The 23,318-nt window shown below is 46.6% G+C and overlaps 1 protein-coding gene across 4 annotated transcripts in view; it reads right to left on the bottom strand.

The window, feature by feature from the left end:
• The window catches only part of CACNA1A (calcium voltage-gated channel subunit alpha1 A), a 286,336-nt gene that overhangs the window by 119,503 nt on the left and 143,515 nt on the right, over positions 1-23,318 (bottom strand). For all 4 annotated transcript variants that reach the window (XM_041762541.1, XM_041762540.1, XM_041762539.1 and 1 more), the window contains exon 7: positions 1,632-1,723. In XM_041762541.1, coding sequence (XP_041618475.1) covers positions 1,632-1,723 — 92 coding nt within the window. The remainder of the gene's footprint in view (positions 1-1,631; positions 1,724-23,318) is intronic.

The raw sequence follows: 23,318 nt of genomic DNA on the forward strand, positions 1-23,318 counted from the left end.
GCTCCTGTGGGTGTTGGCTGCTAATGGCTTGCAGCTGCCCCTTCTCTTTGTATAACTGCCCTTGGTTATGGAGAGCTGCCTTAACCTGAGCAACCACTCTCTTCCAACCTCTCTGTCCCCTGCCCCCAATAAGTGACCAGAGATGGATGGATGAAAGGCCGGCAGTCTCTGCCTCAGGTCAGAGGATAACTCTGGTGCTACTCATACTCCAGAGCTCCCCACGGGATCAGGCCAAGACTGCATCCTTGCTCGACATCTTCCCTCTCCCATCTTGCTGGCCTCATTCCCTCTCTCCTGATAGCACTCCCCAGATAAAGCAGGGCCATCCGAGCACCTAGCTAAGTCTGCATTGAAGGGACCCAACCTAGTCATCTACTTTCTAGCAATGTGACCTCCAGCAAGTCAGGTCACCACTCTAAATCTTGGTTTCTTCATCTGTAAGTGGGGACTGGAATAGCACCTCCCTCTCAGGATTAAATGAGAGAGCACATATCTGGCAAAGTAGAATCAGAGGTAGAAATTCTTATTAGTATTAGCTTGGGGGTGACTCTTAATATAATGCAATGCAGGCAACTCCTGGGTTCCTACATACACCTAAACAGAAGTGCCTTCTTTCTACAAAAAGACCCTGCTGGTGGTCGTCTGGGAGATCTTATTCTTTAGATCCGGATGGCAATGAACCTGACAGATGAAGCCAATGAGATGTAAAATGGAACTAAAAATAGAACCTACCTCATAGGCTTGTTGGGAGAACAAATGAGTTTTTAAAATTGCAAATACTTAGAACAGTGCCTGGCACATAGCAAGCGCTTTTTAAATTATTAGTAGTAGTGGGACAGAAACTGAGGCAGTGGGACAGAAAAAGGTCAGTACTGTTTGGTTTTGATTTTTGGCAGCTGAACCTACATCTGACCCTGAATATGGCAGCCATGCTCATAGGGTGGAGCAGAAGCACCCTTGGAGGAGGAGAAAGCAAGCAGATGGGACAAGGATGGGCTCTGGAGCTCATCACTGTCAAGCTGCCAAAGCCCAGGTGCAAAATTTAACCTGTCTGAGCCTCAGCCTTTCAATCTGTAAAATGGGTTCATCAGGCGATTGTGAAGACAAACTAATAAGACAATTCACTTGAAGTTCTCTCTATAGTGTCCAATATGCAGCAGGCACTCAATAGATGGTCACAGTCACTGACACCAGTGTTACTGGCCAGGCTCAGGGTCACAATCACTAACCCTAGTCCTGCGTTTCTCAGCCACATGACTCTGCTCAAACTATTCAGCTGCTCTGAGCCTCAGTTTCCACAACTGCAAAATGGAGATATTAAAACTCTCTTCCAACTTCACAAAGTTGTGAGTACTGTCTGAGATAGTATGAGCATGGCTCCTGATAGACAGCAGGTGCTCACTAAATGGGTGCTATGGTTATAGGTGAGGCTCCTGGCTTGCTTTCAGAAGCTCACCAAGACCTGCGGCAGGTTCCTGGGCATCCCTTGGGAGCTTTCCCCCTAAGAGAAGGCTGCGCTATCACAAGCTGGGAGCACCCAGGGGCCACTTCTGAGATGCTCTGCAGAGGGGAAACTGAGGACTCCCGGGACCCCTAAGCAGACCCCTTGCCAGGGTCAGAAACTCACGCACTTGGGATTCCAGACACCAGCTTGAGCGGCCTCAGCACTCGAACTGCCCTCAGCGTCCGTAGGTCAAACTCCGTCCCAACTGTCGCCAAGATGCTGGAAGAAAGAAGCCAGAGTGGAAAACAGAGGGTGGGTTTCAGGGTCAGATGGGAGTGGGATGTCATTTATTGGCTAGGTGACCACAGGCATGTGACCTTACATTGCTGGCCTCAGTTTCATCCCCTGTATTAACCGTCCCTGCCTTATAGGATAAAAGGTGATTTACAAAGACCCCCAACTAGGTGTATGGTTGATGGTAGTCAATAGATGCTGGACTGAGGAATGGAAGCTTCCTGTCACATATGGTAGGGGCGATGTCCAATGTATTTCACAATGCACAATTGGAATGAATTGTGGGGTGGCCCAGGAGCCCAGGGGAGGGGCTAGGAGAGTGGCAGGACCTTTGGGGCTTGGTGCTCTCTACCAACTGGCAGGAAAGTGGTTCAGTATTAGGAGGCCAATCCACATGGGGTTTGAATTCTGGCTCTGCCATTTCCCAGCTGGGTGACCTTGGACAAGCCAGTACTCCTCTCTGTGTCTCAGTTTCCCCTTTTGTGGAAGAGGGATAAAAACAGTACTGACAACGCCTCAAAGGGGTGTGGGGATTAAACAATTGATACATGTGCTGTGGTCAGCATGGTGCCCAGCACATAGGAAGTATGCTAAGCTACTTGGAAATAAATGAAAAGGAAAAAAAAAAAACCCACAGAAAACCAAACCAAACAATGAACGTGGCTCTGCTGGTGTGGACTAGCTTGGTGCAGCTGAGGAAGCGTGAGAAGGCCAGTATGGCTGGAGCCAAGCCAGCTAGAGTGACAGTGGGAGGAGGTGAGGGCAGGGTGGTGATGGGCAGATAGTGCAGGGCCCTGTGGGTTGTGGTTTGGTTCCCTCTCCAAGTGACGTGGGAGCCACAGAAGGTTCTGAGCACTGGAGGGATGGGACATGATCTGTATTACAAGAAAGCCTCCTGTGAGGCAAGGCCAGAAATTGGTGGGGGGGATGGGGCCACTGCATTTCAGGTGAGCTGTGGCGGGTCTGGCCCAGGCAAGGCTGGACCCAGCGGTAGTGCTGAGACGAATCTGACTCCGCCCTCAGATGATCTCACAAGTGGGTGAGGTTCAAGTATAGTCTCCATGGCCCCAGGCTACAGGACAATGAGGAGGACCTGAATACAGATAGGAGGGCTGGGGTTAGCATTGCCATGGAGCCCAAGTACAAGGAGGCAGCATGGCACAAAATCTCAGATCTGGAGTTAAACCTTGGTCCTGCGTTTTCTCATTGTGTGGCCTTTGTCCTAACCTGTTAAAGCCCCAGAAATGCAGATAATCTGGCCCCCCTCTGGCCCAGTGCAATCCTAACAGGCACCTATTTACTATGTTCCATCCCCCATCCTGGAAGGATGAGAAGGAATTAGGAGGGGATGGGATGGGGCAGGGAAGTCTTCTGTGTCCAAGAAAACCCTATGGAGGCAGAGACTTTGTTCAGGATATTGGTGGGGAGAAATGGGTGGGCTGGTGTTGGAGGCTGTGAACTGGACGCTGAGGAGGTGGGTCTTATCGTGTGGACAGTGGGAGTCATGTAAGGTTTCAGAGCAGGGGAGGGATGTGATTAGGGTTGGCGTGGTGAAGACAAGGCTGACAGCTGACAGGACAGATGGGCAGTGATGGAGGCAGAGTGAGGAGGGAGCGGTGAGAGCAGGCCAGCGTAATGAGGGCTGGAACTAGGACAAAGGCAGTGGGAGTACAAAGGAGGCCCCAATTTAAATATAGCTGCCATTGATTGCTGGGCATCAGGGAGCTTGCCTGGGCTCATCAAATCCTCCCTGTATCCCAGCAGTCGGCAGGATGAGTCCCATTTTTCTGAGGAAACTAGAGCCCAGAGAAGCTACAAATGCATGGAGGTCCACACCACTGAGTAAGAACTCAAAGCCAGGACCCCAAGACTCCAAAACTCCAGTTCTCCACCTCACATGATACATTGGATGGGGTGGGGGCCGTGGTGGGAAAGACAGGAAAGAGGAATGGCTTCCCGGTTCTGAATGAGCCACTAAGCAACGGTTGTTCATTTATGCAATGAGGGTTTATTGAGCACCTACTATAGGTGCCTGAGGACACTGCCATGAACAAAGAGACAATGGGAAAACATATGATCTGTCAGATGGTGGGAAGTGCTATAGAGAACAATATGGTAGCCACCAGAGCTTCCCATGGAAAGATTGAGCATGGTGGGATGGGAACAAGAGGAATCAAAGATGTCTGCAGGGTTTCGGCCTGAGCTACGTGAAGGCTGGAGTCTCGGTAAATTGAGATGGGAAAGGAGTAGGTTCGGAGGAGGAAGATCCAGGAGGAAGATGAAGCCTGGGCTGTGGACACATTGAGTTAGAGATGCCAGGTTTCTGTAACTTCCTTATTAAAACTTTCCATTGGCTTCCACCAGTCTTGGAATAAAATCCAAACTCTATGGTGACCGCAAGACCTTGTATGCCTTGACTCCCACTGACTGCCCTGTGCCACCACACTCTGGCCACTCTGACCTTCTGTTCCTCCAACAGGGAAAGCTCTTTCCTGCCATGGGAATGTTACATTGGCTATTTCTTCTACTGCAAATGCCTGTCCTCCCCAACTCTCTCCTTCTTTGCCCTGCTGGCCCTCTTCAAATCCTTTAGAGCTCACAGTTTGCTTCTCAGACAGGATCTCCCTGGCCCCTCTAGCTAAAGAGATCCTTCACTCTCCAGAATTATATTGGTTATTAATCTGTTTTTATTATTCACCTCTTCTTCTAGATTGTGAGTACCATGAAGACAAACATCTTTTTTTTGTAGTACCTGTAGCACCTTTTGTGGCCTAGCAGATATCAATAAATATCTGGTAATGGTGAGAAAAGAGTGGCGGAAAATGGTTATGGTAGACCAGATATTCTAGGGTAGACAGGTCAAGTGAAAAAAGCCAAGGGCTCCTAGTGGAATGTTGGGGAAGAGCAACATTTTAAGAGAGAAATCGTAGGGATCCCTGGGTGGCGCAGCAGTTTGGCGCCTGCCTTTGGCCCAGGGCGCGATCCTGGAGACCCGGGATCGAATCCCACATCGGGCTCCCGGTGCATGGAGCCTGCTTCTCCCTCTGCCTGTGTCTCTGCCTCTCTCTCTCTCTCTGTGTGACTATCATAAAATAATAATAATAATAATAATAATAATAATAATAATAATAGAGAAATCGTAGAGGCAGGAGGTTGGTGAGAAAGAGGAAGCCACAGAGATGGGAGGAAACCTGGCAGAGAGTGTCATCCCTGGGGGTCAAGTTCAAAAGTAGCCCCTGGATGAGTCAGGTGCAAATGATGAGAAGCATCAGGTCATGGGAGAGTCTTGCCATGGCTGATGGCTGGAGACAAGAGTAACCAGAAACAAGAGCCTGGATATGAGATAGGAGGATTTTCAGGGTGAGAGACACTAAATATGTTTACATGTCCAGAGAGAAAAGTCGATAATGTATCCCTTGGCCTTTAGAGTTCAGCTGCCCGATATGGTAACCACTAGCCACACATAGCTGTTTAAATATACCCTTAATTTAATTTAAGTTAAATCAGACATTTAGTTTTTCAGTTGCATTAGTTGCACTTACACATAGCTGTTTAAATATATAATTAAATTAAATTAAATTTAGACTTCCAGCCCCTCAGTTGCATTAGACATATTTCAAGTGCTCTATAGCCACATGTGGAGAGTTGGTTTCCATCATCGTAGAAAGTTCCACCGGATGGCGCTGCTCGTGCATGTCTAACCCCCCCGGGCAGGAATTTTCATGTTTTGTTCACAGCTGTATCCCCGGAACATAAAACTGTGCCTGGCATACAGCAGGTGCTCAATAAATGCTTGTCGAATAAATAATAAGGAAGTGAAATGTAGAAAAGCCTAGAGATAACTAATAGTGTATTCTAGAAGAGATGGAAGGCTGGGTAGAAGAAGGTCTTATATTAAACTAGGAAAAGGATTGTGAAAGGTACTGAGGGTTGTTTATCCAACAACCAATCCCTTGCCAGGGGAGTCTCTCTTGCATCAGAGTCAGAAAATGCCCAATAGTCTCTTTTCCTCAGGATTCCTTTCGATGGGAGCACTGTCACATGACCCAATCATGTACCTTATGGGACCTGAGAGAAAGCCTGCTGGGGGCTCTGGGAAAGAGTTTCTCTCCCCTAAGAGTAACTTGGCAGGTGACAACCTCTCCTCTTTTTTAGCCAGATGCTTTTGTATAGACATCTTGGAACATGGTGGCCATCTTGGGACCATGAGTGGTAAAGGTTACCAGAAAAGTCCTTACACTGGAGATGACAGAGTGGAAAGATGGGAAGGATTCCTTGGGAACATCACCAAGCTGTGGAGCCAACCATGCATCCAACCACCCAGCCTCCAGACTTCTTGTAATGTAGATGGCAAACAGCCTTTCTAAGAGCCAGGCAGCTTGGGTTCAAATCCCTGTTCCTCCAATCACTAGCTGTGTGACCCTGGGCAAGTCACACAACTTTTCTGTTCCTTAGTTTCCTGAATTGTAAGATGGGGATGACAATTGTGCTTACCCTGATAGGTATGGGGGTTTATGCGAGGTGCTTGGAACTGTGCTTGAAATTTACTAAGTCTGACATAAATGTTTGGTCATAAATTTTCTTCCTCATCATTTTTATTCTTCTTGCGTTACTTGTGGCTAAGTTATACCAGAACCTGCTGATAAAGGCAAGTCATTGAGTTTTTCCTTTGTCAGGTTGTGTATTTGTTGCTTTACATACTGAGATCCCATTTTATGCCCCAGTATCTTTATTAGCTGAGTGTTCTATTCTCATTTCATTGACAGGGATATTGAGACCCAGGGGGTGAGCTACTTGTCCATGGTCACATAGTTAACATGTGGTGCCTGGCTCTTGGGTCTGGCTGTGCCACCTCCGCTGTGCTGCCCCTGGTTGACTCCACTACCCCATTTACCCTCTCCCTGGGACTTCAGCCAAGCTCATACCTCCACTAACCCAAGTGTAGAAAGGAGCTAGATTTTTCTCTGCCGGTTGGAAGTCAGGATGTCAATAAATATTTGTGGAGGAATAACTACCATGTGCTAGGTGGGTGAGGAGGGAAGTATGTGCAAAGGCCCTGGGGCTGGAGAGATCTCATGGTAAAGGGTGAGGTTACTGGCTGAGAGGGAGGGCTTGAGGACAGAAGAGCAATGAAGAGATGTCAGCATTGTTAGAAAGCAAGAGAGAATGTGTGGGGGCTGCTCTGGACCTTTAAGCTCAGGTTAGAAGTACCTGTCCCCATAGACAGGGTCAAATCTTCCTGAGATGGGTACTTAGAAGCATAACTGCTTCTCATGCAGTCTATATCCTTGCCATTCATAGATTGTGCAAATCCTCTTCAAGTTTATTTTTATATCACTTGGCTTTTACCTCCTTTTGGGAAAAGTATTTCTAAAATTTCTTTTTAAAAAATCTTCAAACTGGGAGAGAGTCAAGTTCATCGTTCTCCTCAGTTTATGGCATCTTTCCACTTTGGTCTGTACAATGCCCCTCTTCGTTCACTCTCTCGTTCGTTCGTTCGTTCGTTCATTCATTCCTTATCACCAAACCCTACTTTCATTCGTCTCCCTGGAGAGACAACCAATATAATGTTTAATTTGGTCTTATTGGAGTGCATTCTTGCAAAACATGTGCTTTATTTTGAGTGCTTATATTTTTAACTTACATTGACGGCACGAAGTTAAAGCATATTCTGTTGTTTCCTGTTTTCACCCAGAACCATGTTTTTAAGCCCTATCCTGGGTGGTCTATTGGATGTGCCATCTGGAGCTTTCACTGGGCCTGAGGCTCCGTAGGTACATCTGCCACATTCCTGTTCCCCAGGGATGGACACCGGGTGGCCTCCAGCTCCGTTTCCACAGATGCTGCTGGAGTGAACATCCACCCCTTACAGACTCAGTGAAAATCTGCCTGGGGTGGGTGCCTGGGTACATAATTGCTGGTGACTCTGACTTAACCAGACTTACTTAGCACTGCTAATGACCTTTCCCACGGCCACTCAGGGCACACTCTCAGGAGTGGGGCAGGAGCTTCCTCTGTCCCCACATTCTGCTGACCCTTGGCTTATCCACTGTGCTGATTTTTCCTACTATGAGAGGTATACAGAAACACTCACTGTTTTGGGTGCCTGGGTGGCTCAGTTAAGCATCTGCCTTCAGCTCAGGTCATGACCCAGGGTGCTGGGACTGAGTCCTGCATCAGGCTCCCTGTTCAGCAGGGAGTCTGCTTCTCCCTCTCCCTCTGCCCTCCCCCTGCTCGTGATCTCTCTCTCTCTCTCTCTCAAATAAATAAATAAAATCTTTTAAAAAAGAGAAACACTCGCTGTTTTAATTTTCATCTTTCTGATTACAAATGATTTTGAGTACCACGTCATAGACTGATTAGCTTTTCAGACTTCTCTTCCCTAATCTCCCTGAACACAGTTTTTGCCTGTTTTCCTATTGGGGTTGTGCGTTATTCTTGTTGACTTGCAGATGCCTTGTATAGTCTTAATCAGTGCTGCCCAATACGGCAGTCATTGGCCACATGTGGCTATGGACACTGGAAATGTGGCTCGTGGGAGTGAGGAGCTGCATTTTAGATTGTATTTACTTCTAATTCATTTGCATTGAAAACAGTTGCATGTAGCTAAGGAGTAATGTAAAAAGCAATAAAAGGATGCCTGGGTGGCTGAGTAGGTTAAGCATCTGCCTTTGGCTCAGGTCGTGATCCCAAGGTCCTGGGATCAAGTTCCGCATTGGGCTCTCTGCTCAGCAGGGAGCTTGCTTCTCCTCCCACTTGTGCTCTCTCTCACTCTCAAATAAATAAATAAAATCTTAAAAAAATGATAGCAATAAGATACTAATCTCTGGTCAGTTATTTTTTACCATCCTAGGCACTATTTACAAATACTACTTTAGTTCTTCTCAAGTACCAGGTGCTGGTCTACATGATTTACAAATATTTTTAAAAAGATTTTATTTATTTATTTGAGAGAGAGCAAGAGAGAGAAAGCCTGTGAGAGAAAGACAGATCACGAGCTGGGGGAGAAGCAGATTCCCCACTGAGCAGGGAGCTTGATGTGGTGCTTGATCCCAGGACCCCTGGGATCATGACCTGAGCTGAAGGTAGATGTTTAACTGACTGAGCACCCAGGCACCCTAATTTATAAATATTAAAACTCCTAACTACCCCGTATGTAGATACCATTCTTCCCATTTTGTTGATGAGGAAATGGAGGCATAAAGAGGTTGAGTAACTTGCTTGTGGACTCACAGGAAACAGTAAAGCAAGATTGGGATGTGGACAGTTTGGTTCCCGAACTGTCCCCATTATGTCTTTTTTGAACAGAACATTCATTTTCATCTAATCAATTATTATTAGTAGTATTTTGCCTTGGAGTTTCTGCTTTTAACGTTCTGGTTAAGAAGCCCTTCTCTGGGACACCTGGGTACCTCAGGTCGTGATCCCGGGGTCCTGGGATCAAGTTCCACATCAGGTTCCCTGCATGGAGCTTGCTTCTTCCTCTGCTTATGTCTCTGCCTCTCTATCTGTGTCTCTCATGAATAAATAAATAAAATCTTAAAAAAAAAAAAGGAAGCCCTTTTTCTATCCTGGGCCACACAGATATTCTCTTGTGTTTTCTCTCATGAAGGTCAAGCTCTGACCACTCACTCGAGGTCCTCCTGAGCACCTAAACCTCAGCATGGGGGCTGTCCTTCCACTTATTTGTCTTTTAAAGTACAGGATTACACAAAAGGACACGGTTCTATTTTGGGTGATTCCTGAAGCGCTCTTAAAACACAGTGTTTTCTCAAATATAAAGGAGCAGGAGCAGATGTAAAAATCCCAGAAGGAGAGAGGTAAGTGATTATAAAAAAGATGGGCACTCCAGAGGGGTGAGTCTGGTGGGGGTGGGAAGGGATGGCCATTGAGCCGAGACAAGCATGTTTGGAGGAGGATCGGCAGGTCACCAGCTTGCTGAAGGGCACTGTTCTGATCACTTACTGATTGGAAGGGAAACTCATCCCTGAGCCTCTGGAACAGGAGTGGGGAAGATAATATGGTGACTGCAGGGGGCTAGGAGTCTTCCACATGGAGGGGATCTAAGTTTGCAAGATATGTGCATCAAGTTGGTGCAGAAGGAGAGCTTGAAGGCCCAAATGAGACATTTGATGGAGTAAAGCTCTCGAGGAAATGGACGAGTAGGTTTTCAATTTAATTCCCAGACATTTAGCGAGCACCTCCTGAGGGAGAGGCACTCCCAGATCAAAATAAAAACAAAAGCTCAATTCTCGCCCGCAGCTGGTGGGAACTGAGACTGGTCCCTCTGAGGTGCAGAATTGTTAGGGCAGTTTCCGCCAGAGCTAAATGGCCTCCTCCCTGTGACCCAGAAACCCCAGTCCTAGGAACGACTCCCACCAAACACAAGCATGAGAGAGCCTTGACAGTTTTCTCCGTAATAGCTGCAAAGTGCAGAGCACCCAAATGCCCATCACTCAAGTGCAGCACACCCAGCCATGACATTGAACTTTGCACAGCTCCCGCAACACCATGGACAGATCTCACACACACAACAGCAAGGGAAGGAAGCCAATGGGAGTGTGCCATGTGATCCCCCGTGTTTGCAATTCAAAAATAAGCGAGACTAATCCATGCTGTCCCATGTCATGGTGGGGTGACCAGTGACTGGAGGGGAATGGGGTTTCTGGAGGTTGGGGACATTCTGTTGCTTGATTTGGGTGCCGGTTACATGAGTGTGTTCAGTTTTTGAAAATCATCGCTGTACTCATGTATGTGCGCTTTTCTGAAAGTATGTTCTACTTGAATATAAAGTAGAAAAAGCAGAATTATAAGGAAGGTAATGTTTACAGAGTGCTTGCTGGGGCCAGGCATATGTATCGTTTTAATCAATCCCATAATGACCCAATGAAGTGGGGCCTATCATTCCTCCTACTTTCCAGATCAGAGAGGTTGAGTCACTGCTCCAAGCCGACACAGCTGGTACATGGCCTAGATGGATTTTGGTTCCATCTCCTATACATTTCTAATTACTCTGCAACATTCCCCAGACTTGGAAAAGTGAAGGGCCATGGATTTCTCTAAGACAGAGGAGAAAAAAAAAAAGATGATGACGATCCTGAGGAAATTGAAAGGAAGGGAGTTCATAAAAGTTGGCAAGATCTCAAGGAATCAGGATAAGATTGGAAGCAGATGTGGGGTGAATTTAATAAGGCAGTGACTAAAGATGAAGACATGTTGAGGGATACTGAAGATCTGAATAAGAGCCATTGTGCAGGAAAGAAAGGAACCCTTCTCACTGGTTCTCTCAAGGCCATTCTAATCTCAGTAATTGTTTCCCAGCATGGCAAGAGCTAATACATTATACAGTCTTACTGCTCCATATTCCCATTCATAGGCATTATCACCTTGGTGGGTGGGCTGACACCCATTTTGATGATGAGCAAACTGAGGTTCTAAGAGGTCAGGTGTCTTGTCTGAGATCCCATACTGCTAAATGTCAGAGCTGACTTGAACTGAAAACTTCTGCCTCTTCTCTGCCTCATGGGGTAAGCCTCCACCCCAGCAAGCTGCTCACACAGCTTTCCTGCCTCTCCCTTTGCTTCTTTATCCAGAGAACCTCCTCCCTATGGATCCACAGCTCTGCCTGCCTTTAGAACAGCCTCCTCCACTGCCCAGGCTTACCCCTGACTTCTTTCTCTTCCATCCCATAACCTGCAGGGCCTCAGGGGACACTGCAGCCTTGCTGTGATGGTGGAAATGTTTTATTCTGAGCTGTCCCATATGGCAGCCAACAGCCATGTGTGGCTAGTAAGCATTTAAAATGTGGCTGAGCAAGTGAATTTTTCATTTGGGCTACTTTTAATTGATTTACATTTATATTTTATACCATAGCTATGTATGGCTAGTGGCCACTGCGTTGTACTTTGCAGCTTTGTAGTTGCATTATAGAGTAGATTACATAAACAAGCATACGTAGCCAGTCACACACTGGTGTGTGCTTATTATTCCCCATTTGCCCCCCCCCACCCCAGGTCCATTCTCCAGCTTGTGCTATGCCCTACAAAGTTGACTCCTGTGGGCTGCATCTCCCAGAATGCTTTGCTCTGGTTCCTATTGGGTTTGGCCAATGGGAGACACAAGCAGGAGGTGACAGAGAGGGGTTGGAGTATTGTTTCCACCCTCTTTCCCTAGTTCTGAGCCTAGTTATTCCTGTGTGGCCCTGTTTCAGCGGAATTCCAAAAGTGTTAGGATAGGAATGACTTCTCTCATGGGATCTCAACATGCCTTACCTGTTTCCTTTACCTGTCCCCACCTCTTTAAGGAGTTTCTTCATGACCCACTCTTCATTTGAAACCATCTGGTGGGTGAGTTCTGTTTCCTGTGGAGACCTTGACTGATAAAAGGTGGGATGAATGGATGATCCATGAAGGGTTCCCATCTGAGTGTTCTGAAATCCCCCAGTTTCTGAGACAAAGATCTCTGGAGAAGCAAGACTTGATTACAAGTTTCCTAACCTCAAGGGGCAGGGATACTCTGTTGCCAAGTAAGGCAACAGGGATACTTGGAAAGCCAAGTAAGTCTTCAAGTTAGGGAAGAGACATCCCATCAGATTCTTGCCTCACCCACTGCAGAGCAAGAGCAATTCTTCACCAAAGGAAACCCAAGAAAACAGAGGAGGTGGAAGAAGATAGGGGTGTCTGAAAGCTGTCCTAAGGTAGGACTTGTCAGGGGAAGATCCCAGGAAGATGTGGAGCTCAGTTCTCATTGTTCTCTGTCTCTTCTTCCTGGGCACTCAGCTGAACTGCATAAGCCCAGCCTTGCTGCTAGGTGTGGCTCTGTGACTAAGCCCTGGCCAGTCAAAGGAGAGCGGAAACCATGTGGACTACTTGTAGGCCTGGTCCAGAAATATGTCCTGGGTGCCTTCCTCCATTCTTTTCCCTTCTGTGGCTTCATGCTAAGAAACACAGAGACCTTAGAAGCCCTGTGTTGAAGATGATGAGCCACAATATGGAAGGAGCCTGGGATTCGGCCTCCCTGCTTGGAGGAGAGCTGCCCACTGTTTATAAATACCTATTTTGGACTTTCTATGTTTTGAGTTCATATACATCTTGGGGGTTCTTTGTGACAGCAGCAAGCACTTATCCAATACACTTACTAGTATCTTAACTTACCTAATACACAGTGACTAATACACTTGTGCAGCTAAAATGTCAGCCCCATGAGGCCACAGATCTGTTTCCTGTTCCCTGCTGGACCCTTAGTACATGGTAGGCTTCAATAAGTATTTGTTGACTGAGCTGTCAGCTTCAATTTTTCTTTTCAGCTGAGTGGAAGGCAGATGAGTATAGCAGATGTGAGCTCTGGCTCTCAGGTGGGAAGGGGCTGGCTTTGTATCCTGACCAATTATCTACTAACTGTCTACTTTGGGCAAATTCCCAAGCCTCAGTTTCCTCATAGGGAGGAGAGAGAATTATATAAAAGCTTTTTCTTTTTGTGGACAGTGGGAGGGTTCAATGTGACCATTCATGAAAAGTGCTGAGCACACTGCCTGATGCATAGTAAGCCCTCAGGAAGTAGTGGTCACGATGATTTGGACATTTCTTGTTCTCTGGGCAAACCAACTCTGAAACTGTCCCTGCCATCAGGTCTGACAAATTTCAAGCCCCAAGGTATGAGTGGGGGAGGGGAGAGGCAGGGTTTGAGCCTGGGATTATAGCCAAAGACCAACTCAGGAAATGCTATTCCACTCCCATGATCCTTCTGCTGTCTCAAGAGGGCTTGAGACTCCGTTTCTCATCCTGACCTCAGACTAACTCTGCGGGAATTAGACTCATGGCTTTGGGGCTCAGAGCAGCTGCCTCTGGATCAGGGGGGGGGTCTACTGGGGACCCAGAACTTGGGGAAACCAGAGGAGTCCTCAGGACTAATGGAGGAAACGAGACATAGTTTAAATTCAGGGCATCCTACATTTGGGGGGTATTCTTCTTATTACAACCAGCCTGGAGGCATGGGAGATTGGACACATGCCTTAGGCTGATCAGATTTTTCTCCCCCATTAATTAAAATGTGAATCACAGCTGAGTCACTGAAGAAAGAAAACGGTCAATGAACAATTCTGACTTCCTCCCTCCTTCCTTGCTCAGAGAGATGAGTCAGCAGAAGTCCGGATCCAAAAGTGAGAAGGGAAAAAAAGCAGAAGAGATGTAGGGCTTGGGGGAAGCAGGAGCAGAGTGGACCTGAGTCACTTCATACTTTATCTTAGCAGAAAATGAGTCCTCAAACTCCCATTTCAAGGCATCAGCCAAACCTCCTAGTGAGCACACCTCTATTTCTTGTTTTACATAGATTCATGGCAATCTGAGCTCTACATGAGCCCCAACAATCTCCTCCTTTGCTTCTTTTGGGCAAAGGCAGGCTCCTTTTCATGCCAGAACCACCTTGAGTCTCCATCCTTCCACTTCATTTTTCCCACAAAGCCCTAAACTCCCCTGTGAATTCACACACCATGATCACATTCCAGAAGCTAATGGAAGAGCAGGGAGCTGCATTGCCTCTAGTCAATGGTGAAGGGCCAGGAGGAACAAATGGAAGATTCCAGAAGTGGGGGCCCCTCAGGATCAGGGTGGCCATGAAGCCTACTGGCTGAAAGCATGGCACCTGGAGCCAGGCTGGGTCTGAATCCTGGCTCTGCATCGTCTTGGGAGAGTTAGTCTGTCTTTCTGAGCCTCAGTTTCCTCATCTCTGAAATGGGGATAATAAAAGTACCTACCCACAGTGTGATGAAGATGAAGAAGTAAATACCTACTTGTGCTGACCCACAAGTCAGCAGTGATAATATTCATCACAAAAATGTAACCCAGGAATTCCTGCCTCACTCCTAAGGTCAGCAGGATGCACAACACCTGACACACTCAAGCAGGATGTGTTGTGTGTGTGTGCATAGACAAAATTTCCTCCACAAAATGGCCTGATAGCACATAACATCCCACACTTCACTTTTGACTTCTGCATCATGAATTTTCAGGAGGATTATTTTTATTTTCAAATTCTCAAGGGGTTTCACCAATCACTCTTGTCTTGATCCTTGGATATTCAAACCATTCTTTTACAGAGTTTGCGGAGTCTTTGTCTTTGTCAATTTTTAACCAGGTCCTGTCTGTTAATGTCTTGGGGTGTGATTTCAGCAGTTTGCCACCACTAACTTTATGAAACCCTACATTTTTTTTACAAGGCTGGCAATTTTAAAGTCAGTCTGCTTTGAATTTGCACTACATTGTAGGATAATATTTAACAATCTAGAATAGTGGTTCTCCACTAGGTGTAATTTCATCTCCCAGGGGACATATGGAAATGTCTGGAGACATTTTTGATTGTCATGATGGGGAGGGGAGGTGCTATAGGCATGTAGTGGGTGGTGGCCAGGGATGCTGTTAAGCATCCTACAATTTACAGAACACAAAGAATGATCTGGCTTCAAATGTTAAAAGTGCCGTGGCTGAGAAAATCTGATCTAGAACCTGATTAACAAGGATGTGGACCCAGTGGGCTATGGTTGCCCTGGGGTGAGATATTTTGAGTCAGAACTCATCTTTACGAGTGGCCAATTTCTTAGTGATCAAAAAGTGGATTTTGTCTTTTGGGCCCCTCAGCCACCTTCTAACTATAATAAATTTGTGCTATGCTTGAGGCTCTGTAGCCAGACTGCCTGGATTCCAATTCCAACTCTGCCACTTCCTAGTTATGTGATCTTGGACAAGTTACATAACTATTCTTGGCTTCAGTTTTATCACCTGTAAGTGTGGCTAATAATAGTGCCCACTGAATAGGGCTGTTGCATGAAATGAGTTGATATGCACAAATTACTTAGAACAGAGAGTTGGAAAGTGAGTGAGAAATGGACTGAATTCCTGGTACAAACGGTACATGCATGGAGTGCTGAGTGAAGATTCACATTCTCCTTCCATAGGGTGGCTGGGAAATGGCTGCAGGCCAGGAACTACATCTCCTAGTCTCCCTTGCATCTAGGTGGGGCTATATCACTAAATTCTGGCCAATGGAATGGGGTCAGAAGGGAGGTTCATCACTTCTTGACCAAGCCCACAAGTATTTCTTACTCTCACTTTCCCCCAACTTGCTGGCTGGGAGCAGACTCTTAGAGCAACATTGGAAAATATATGTTGAAAAGGCAGTACTTCCATCACCCTAGATCCCTAAGCGATTGCATGGAGCAGAGCCATACTTGTGCCACCTACCCCTCCACTTTAGGAGAAGTTTATTTTACTTTAATGTATTTTCTTAAGCCAGAGTTTTTTGGTTTTATCTCTTATAGAAGCTGATGTCAACTAACACAGCCTCTTCCTTCAACATGGCTCTTGTTCTCCCCGCAAGCAAATATCATCTTCTCACCATCTGACCAGCTTCACGATGATTCTGAATCCTTTCTTTCATACCTTCCCCACAATCTGGCAGGCAGGCAGGGGAGAAAGCCCCTCATCCCAATGGGGGTGTAGAAGGGGATGAGTTCCCCAGGCCAGGATTTTAACAAAGATCTATGAGATGCAGGAACAAGAAGGAGCCCAAGAGACCTGTCTCCTTAGCTGAGTTTTGGATCTCAGGCAATTAAGAGGAATGAGTGAGGGGCCACCTGGGTGGCTCAGTTGAGCATCTGACTTTTGGTTTTGGCTCAGGTTATGATCTCAGGGTCAGCATGGAGTCTGCTTAGATTCTCTCTCTTTGGACCTACCTCTGCTCACACACATGTGTGCTGTCTCTCTCAATCAATCAATCAGTAAGGGAATGAGACTTGCCCCACATTAAATTTAAATGATAGTAATATGTGCCAACACTTCAGTAGTCTGCTCAAAAGCTTAAACGTCACCTTCCCAGTAATGCCTACTCTGACTACCCCATTGAATACAGCATCCTGCACCCCCATCCAACACTGCCAACCTCTTTACCCAACTTTACCATTTTCCCATGGCACCCTTCACCTTCTAGTACACGATTATTGTTTGTGAACCCCACCTGCTAGATCATAAGGTCACAGGTCTCACCATCACCTAGAGCCGTGTCTGGTACATAGTAGCTGCTTAGTAAATCAATGGGCAGGTAAACAAAGAGGGAGGAATTGATTTAAGTCAAGTGCTTGCTCTGTGTCCAGAAAGTCCTGAGAGCTTTATGTATATAAACCCACCTGAGCACTCACAGCAGTTCAGCAAAGTAGAGACTAAAATTATCCCTACTTTATAGATAAAAAAGTAAGTACAGAGAAGGCATTCAGGTAGGAAGTGAGAGAGCAAGGATTTGAACCTAGGCCATCTATCCCTGATCTAGGTCTTCTAGAATTTGTTTTGTTCATGCCCGCATCATATAGTCAACATATCCTAGACAAATGTAAGGGGATCCTAAAGCAAAGCTGCTCATTTAGTCTGTTTGAAAAATATACACCGTGTTGTATATGGCGTGTAAACATGGCCAGGCCTGCAGAAATGTGACTGGTGACTGTTATAAGGGTGGGGAGGTACATGTGATCAATTTTGGCCCTTCACTCTCCAGGTGTGTGATCTTGGGGCCAGTAACTTAATCTCTCTGTGCCCCAGTCTTCTCATCTACCAAATGGGTTGTTGGGAGGATGGTATATGTTGATACTTGCAAAGCGCTCAGAACAGCGTCATAGGCACATACATATAAGCACACACACACATGATAAGGTTAATAATAAGTACTGTGTAAGTGTCCATGAAAGAACTAATTATCACAGTTCCTGCCTAAAGCTCAGGAGAATGGGCAGGCTCACGTCACCTGTGGAGATGGGTGTTGGGATCTAAAGAGCTGAACAGGGCAGCCCAGGTGGCTCAGCGGTTTACTGCTGCCTTCAGCCCAGGGTGTGATCCTGGAGACCCTTGATGGAGTCCCACGTCGGGTTCCCTGCATGGAGCCTGCTTCTCCCTCTGCCTGTGTCTCTGCCTTTCTCTCTCTCTCTCTCTCTCTCTCTCTCTTTCTCTGTCTGTCTCTTATGAATAAATAAATAAAATCTTTAAAAAAAAAATAAAGAGCTGAACAGTGACCTTCTGATGACTTCTGCTAATTTTGAGGACAAGCTACTCAGTGCTGAAATGACAGCACCAGGTATGTGCTTCCAGGCCCTCCATCAGGAAGATGTCCTCTCTCAAGAAAGCTGAAAGCAGGAAGGGGCCCAAGCTGCCTCAAAGAGGATGGGAAATGGTCCAGCACAAAGCACAGAAGTGGTCAGGGGGAGAAAGCACAAGAGCTCTACCTTGCCTGTCCTCCACCTGCCCAGCACAAGAGTCTAGTGTTGGCTTTGATATTGTGCACACCCAGTGATCTTTCCAGTCTGTAAAGCATGTGCAGCTCCAAAGCGCTTTCTAGAAGTGAGCTAACAGAGCCCAGGGACAGGTTGCTGAAGCTAACCGTGGCCAACTTGATGGCATGTGTGGAATTCCACTCAAGAAAACTGATGACATGGCAAGGCAGGGAGAGAGAGGCCCTTAGTAGCAGTGATGATGATGATGATGATGGAGGTGATCTGAAGGCATTATTATTCCCATCATGAATGGTCTCTAATATTTATTGAACATTTATAGGGAGGCAGGCCCTCTTCTGAGAGCTTCACATGGATTATATCCATTAATTTTCTTCAGAACTCTAGGAAGGAGGAATATTATTATCCCACTGAACAAATGAAACAAATGAGGCCCAGTAAGGTTCGGGAACCTGCCCCAAGTCACACAGCTTGCAAGAGAGGGAGCTGACTTGAGCCCAGGTGGACTGATAACATAGGATCCTCATCATCCTCACTGTTATAATGATGTTCTGCGTATCTGACAACATTTGCAAGCCCCAGAGGCTATTACTAGGACATTTTATAGATAAGGAAGCTAAGGCACAGCAGGGCTAGATGAATGTGGCCAAGGTCACACAGCCAGGAGGTGGCAGAGTCAGGATTCATTGGCTGCCCACACCAGCACCACTGGATGGACCACTGTCTTTCTACAAGACAGCTTTACAAAGTGGAGAAACGGGCTCCTCCATTAGTGGGACCCCTTCAGTTCAGGGTTTGAGCAGAACAAGAGGCTGACACATTCCATATCCATTGTCTGACCTCTGCGTGGGATGACTCAACTTGGCCATATCCAATCTGTTCCTTAATGCTATGTGGGCAGAGTTGGTGAGTTGACATCCCTGTACCTAGGCAGAGGACTCCTTCATATACACCTGCATTCTGGCCAACACGTTGCAACCAAAGATCTGATCACATCCACTCCTTGTCTGAATCCTTCCATGGCTCCCTTGTGCTTTTAGGCTAAAGTCTCAACCCCTCAAGATATGGTCTGGTCCCTGCTGACCTACAGATTCTTCATTTGCCACTCTCCTCTTCCAACACACAAACAGATATACACACATGTGTGTGCATGTACAGATGCACACAGCTCTGGTCACACTCTATTTTTTTTTTTTCTGCATAAGTTCTGCATTCAGAGTGCCTGATTTTGAATCTCAGCTCTGCCACTTGGGTGAGTCACTTAACTTCTCTGGGCCTCATTGTTCCCATCAGGAAAATATTTTGCTCACCTCTGTTTTTCTAAATCCTAACCCCCTATGTGATGGTATTTACACATGGGGCCTTTGGGAGGTGATTAGGGCACAGAGGTAGAGAGACACCAAGGGGACCCTCGCCCCATGTGAGGGCACAGTGCAAAAGGCAGCCATCTGTGAAGCAGGATGCAGGCTCTCGCTAGACACCGAATCTGCCAGTGCTTTGATTATGGACTACCCAGTCTCCAGAATTGTGAGGAACAAATTTCTATTGTTTATAAGCTACCCAGTCTATGGTATTCTGTTTCAGTGGCCTGAATGGACCAAGATGATGACCATTCTCCGCTGGTTTTGTGGAAGATCATGCACACACATAGCTTGCAATTCAGGAAAACATAGCGTGTTTACTGTGGAAGGTAAGTTTTCTCTGTACACCTTCTGCCAAGTCTCTCAGAGTCGCCCTACAGAGGCAAACACAACGGTTAGTTTCTACTGCTGCTTCCATGTGGTGCTATGCTAAGGGCATGTTTAGCATCACTGGTGTGATCAGACGGTACCACTGTGCACGGGCTATCAGTTCCCTGATGAAGAACCAGTCTAGCCAGTGAGGTAACTTTCACAGATGGGGGCTGACTTGGTCCAGCTGATGGACTCTTCCTGCCCCTCCATAAGTAGTTCACATTGTTTTTATCGGCTCCTGGCTTCTGAGGATCTTGTTGGTCTCAAAAGGTCAGACAGGAGTTGGTCAAAGGAGTATGAGCTTGGCCTGGGGAGGGAGACGTGTGGCAAGGTGGCAGTCCCCAGGGTGTCCTCAAGGTGCTGGAAGGAGGCCCGGTGCGCCCAGGTTGAGCGGTAGGATGAAGGGTAAAGAAGGGGTGGGAGGCACAGAAGAGGAACGAGGTGGATCGTGAGCTTTTTAAAAATGTATTTTTGTAACTCTGAGTTGAAAATAGGCACACCGACTTCATGCCGACTGTTCCATCTCAGTGACGTATCCCTGCTAGTGGGGGCCCTTCCATTCAGCACGTCTCTGTGGCAACGGACCACTTCTCATTCACGCCATCTCCAGGGTTACCTTGCTTGGCTCATTCATGACTGTTGCCACGGAGACGGGCCCATTGATACAATCTTGATTCTTTGGAACTTTGCGTTCCCGAATGATAGATAGTGTGCTGGCCTCGGGGTGGGTAGAGGATCACGGTAGGGAGTGGGGCGAAAAGAGTTCTGGAATGGGTAGGGGTCGAAAGACTTGAAATCCAGCAAGAGGAAGGTGAGGTAGTGGGAGACAGGGGAGAGGAAATAATGAACATCACTTGTGGCTAACATTTGAGATGGCTGGTCTGACAGTCCCACGTATGCATGTGTGGCATCTCTGCTGGACTTTAAGTACAAATACAGCAGGTGCTCAGTCATGCCTTTGTTGGCAGCTATATCACCAGCACCAGCCTGACACAGAGTAGTCACCCCACAAATAATTATTGAATGAACTAGAGTTTGTAGTTCAAGAAACTTCCCTGAGGGGCACCTGGGTGGCCTAGTTAGTTAAGCATCTGATTCTTGATTTCAACTCAGGTCATGATCTCAGGGTCGTGAGATTGAGCCCCCCGTCGGTCTCCACACTAGGGGTGGAACCTGCTTAAGACTCTCTTTCCCTCTCCTTCTGCCCCTCTCTCTTCCCTCCTCTGTCTCTCCCTCTCTTAAAACAAAAACAAAAACAAAACGGAACCTTCCTTGATAAACTGTAAGAAAATAGAAGCATTAGAACAGAACTTCCACAGGCACCCACCTTATGTCTACTCCTCAGACCTAGCACCTGTGCCCATGTAATGCCTTCCCTTGTGTGGCTGTAGATGACTTGTGTACCTTCCACACCAAATGCCATCCCTTCCAGTCCACTGGAGATATCCCTCCTGTCAACCCTCCTCTTTCTCTTTGGCATCACTGTGTTTCTCCTTCCTACTGGGTTATTCCCATCAGCATAAAATCTGCTGCTAGATCTCTTTTCTTTAAAAAGAAAACCTCTGAACTCCACTTTTCCCACCAGCTAATGCCCCATTTCTCTCCTTTTCCCCTTCACAGCAAAACTCTTTAGGAGAACCATGAATAATCCCTCCAAGAGCCTCTGCTTCTCCCTCTGCTCAGAGCAGCTCTGGTGAGGCCCACCAAAGACCTCCATGCTGCTAAACCCAAACCCATTGGTCGATTCTTATTTCTCATTTGAACCCACCCATTGGCCTTGGTTGACACTATGATCATTCCCTCCCACTCAAAATGCCTTCACATTTCCCTCATGCCGCATCCAGGACCCACACTCCCCTCATTTGCTCCTTCTCTGTCTCCTATGCTATTCTGTCCTCATCTCCCCAGACTCCTTAATGATGGGGAGCCAGCCTGGCCTCAGTGCTTGGTGCTCCTTACGTTCACTTCCTTATCCACTTTCATAGCTAAAAATAACCTCCGCAGGCTGATGACTCTCACATTTGTATCTCTAGCCCTGGCTTCTCTTCCTGAACTTCGGACTCCAAATACTCAACCCCAACACAATAGCTCCCCTCATTAGCAGGCAGGGAAATTTTAGCATATCCTAATCTATCCCCCTCCCCCAACCCCCTTCCCATCAGAGTCAATGGCAAATCCATCCTCCTAGTTACCTCCCAGTTCGTGTCCCCACCTCCACAATCCCTTTTAGTCTATTCTTGACATGGAAGCAAGCAGAAAAATCCTTTTACTTCCTCAGCCAGGACTTCCCTGCCCATCCTATTTAAAATTGTACCCCTACTCCAGCATTCCCTCTGCTCCTTTCTAGCTGTGTTTTTTGCTATAGCACTCATCATGATTTATTTACTCTATATCTCATTTATTAAGTTTATTGTGCATGGTTTGTCTCCCCTCTACTAGATTATTGGCTTCATGAGTTCTGAAAACTAGTCTGTATTGTGTTCCTGGCACCCATGAAATGGCCTTGCACATAGGAGATGCTCAGTAAGTGTTTGTTGAATGCCTGAAGAAAGGAGGACAATGAGAAGGAAGGCCATGAGTTAGGCAAGGGCCAATGTGGCCATGACAAAGAGTTTGTCTTTTTCCTGGGGTTAATGAGTTCAAACTGGGCTCCTCAAAGGTGCCTCAGGGGCTACTTTATGAGCAAGGGGAGGTAAAGTGTAGCCTGGGAAGGTGAACTTTCTGGAAAGTCCTTTTCTGTTTCAAAGTTCCTTTTTTTATTGCTTTACCTACTGGGATTCAAGTAACACTTCAGAAATTCAGATAACAGTAATGTATGGAAGTTAATTTCTTGCTTTTGACGAGGATACTGTGGTAATCTATGATGGTAACATTGGGGAAACTGGGTGAAGGGTAGACAGGAAGTCTGCGCAACCTTTCTATAAGTCCAAAATTATTCTAAGATTCGAAGTTTATTTTTTTATTTTTAAAAAAGATTTTACTTATTTTATTAAGAGAGAGGCACCCACCTTATGTCTACTCCTCAGACCTAGCACCTGTGAGTGCAAACATGGGGAGAGGGACAAGGAGACCCTGCTGAGCAGGGAGCCTGACTTGGGGCTTGATCTCACAACCCGGATATCATGATCTGAGCCAAAATCAAGAGTTGGGCACCTAACTGACTGAGCCACCCAGGCGCCCCTAAAATTAAAAGTTCATTTAAAGAGAAGATTTATGTCCACGATTTCAGTTTCAGAAATGGGAAGTGATTTGATTAAACCTAAATATTAGATGAAAATAGTTTGCTTGGAAGTTCATAAAGTGGGTGAGGGGGCAGGGGGAAGGATGCTGGAGGTAGAAGTCCACCAACAGGATGGTGGCCACAGGTCTAGGTGGTCCAGGTGAAGGATGAAAACCCTGAACTCAGGAAGGGCAGGAGATGCAGAAAAATGGATGCATGCCTCCCAGACACATTCAGGAGGTGGGCTTGACACATTTCATGTTGACAAGGGGAGGGAGGGGGAGAAAGAAGGAAGTGATGTGTCCAAGTTCCTCATCTGGGGGAGTGGCATGGGTATGGTATCACTGAGTAGGAGGGGAAGGA

The sequence above is a fragment of the Vulpes lagopus genome, chromosome 7, assembly GCF_018345385.1.
Source record: "Vulpes lagopus strain Blue_001 chromosome 7, ASM1834538v1, whole genome shotgun sequence".
Lineage (NCBI taxonomy): Eukaryota > Metazoa > Chordata > Mammalia > Carnivora > Canidae > Vulpes > Vulpes lagopus.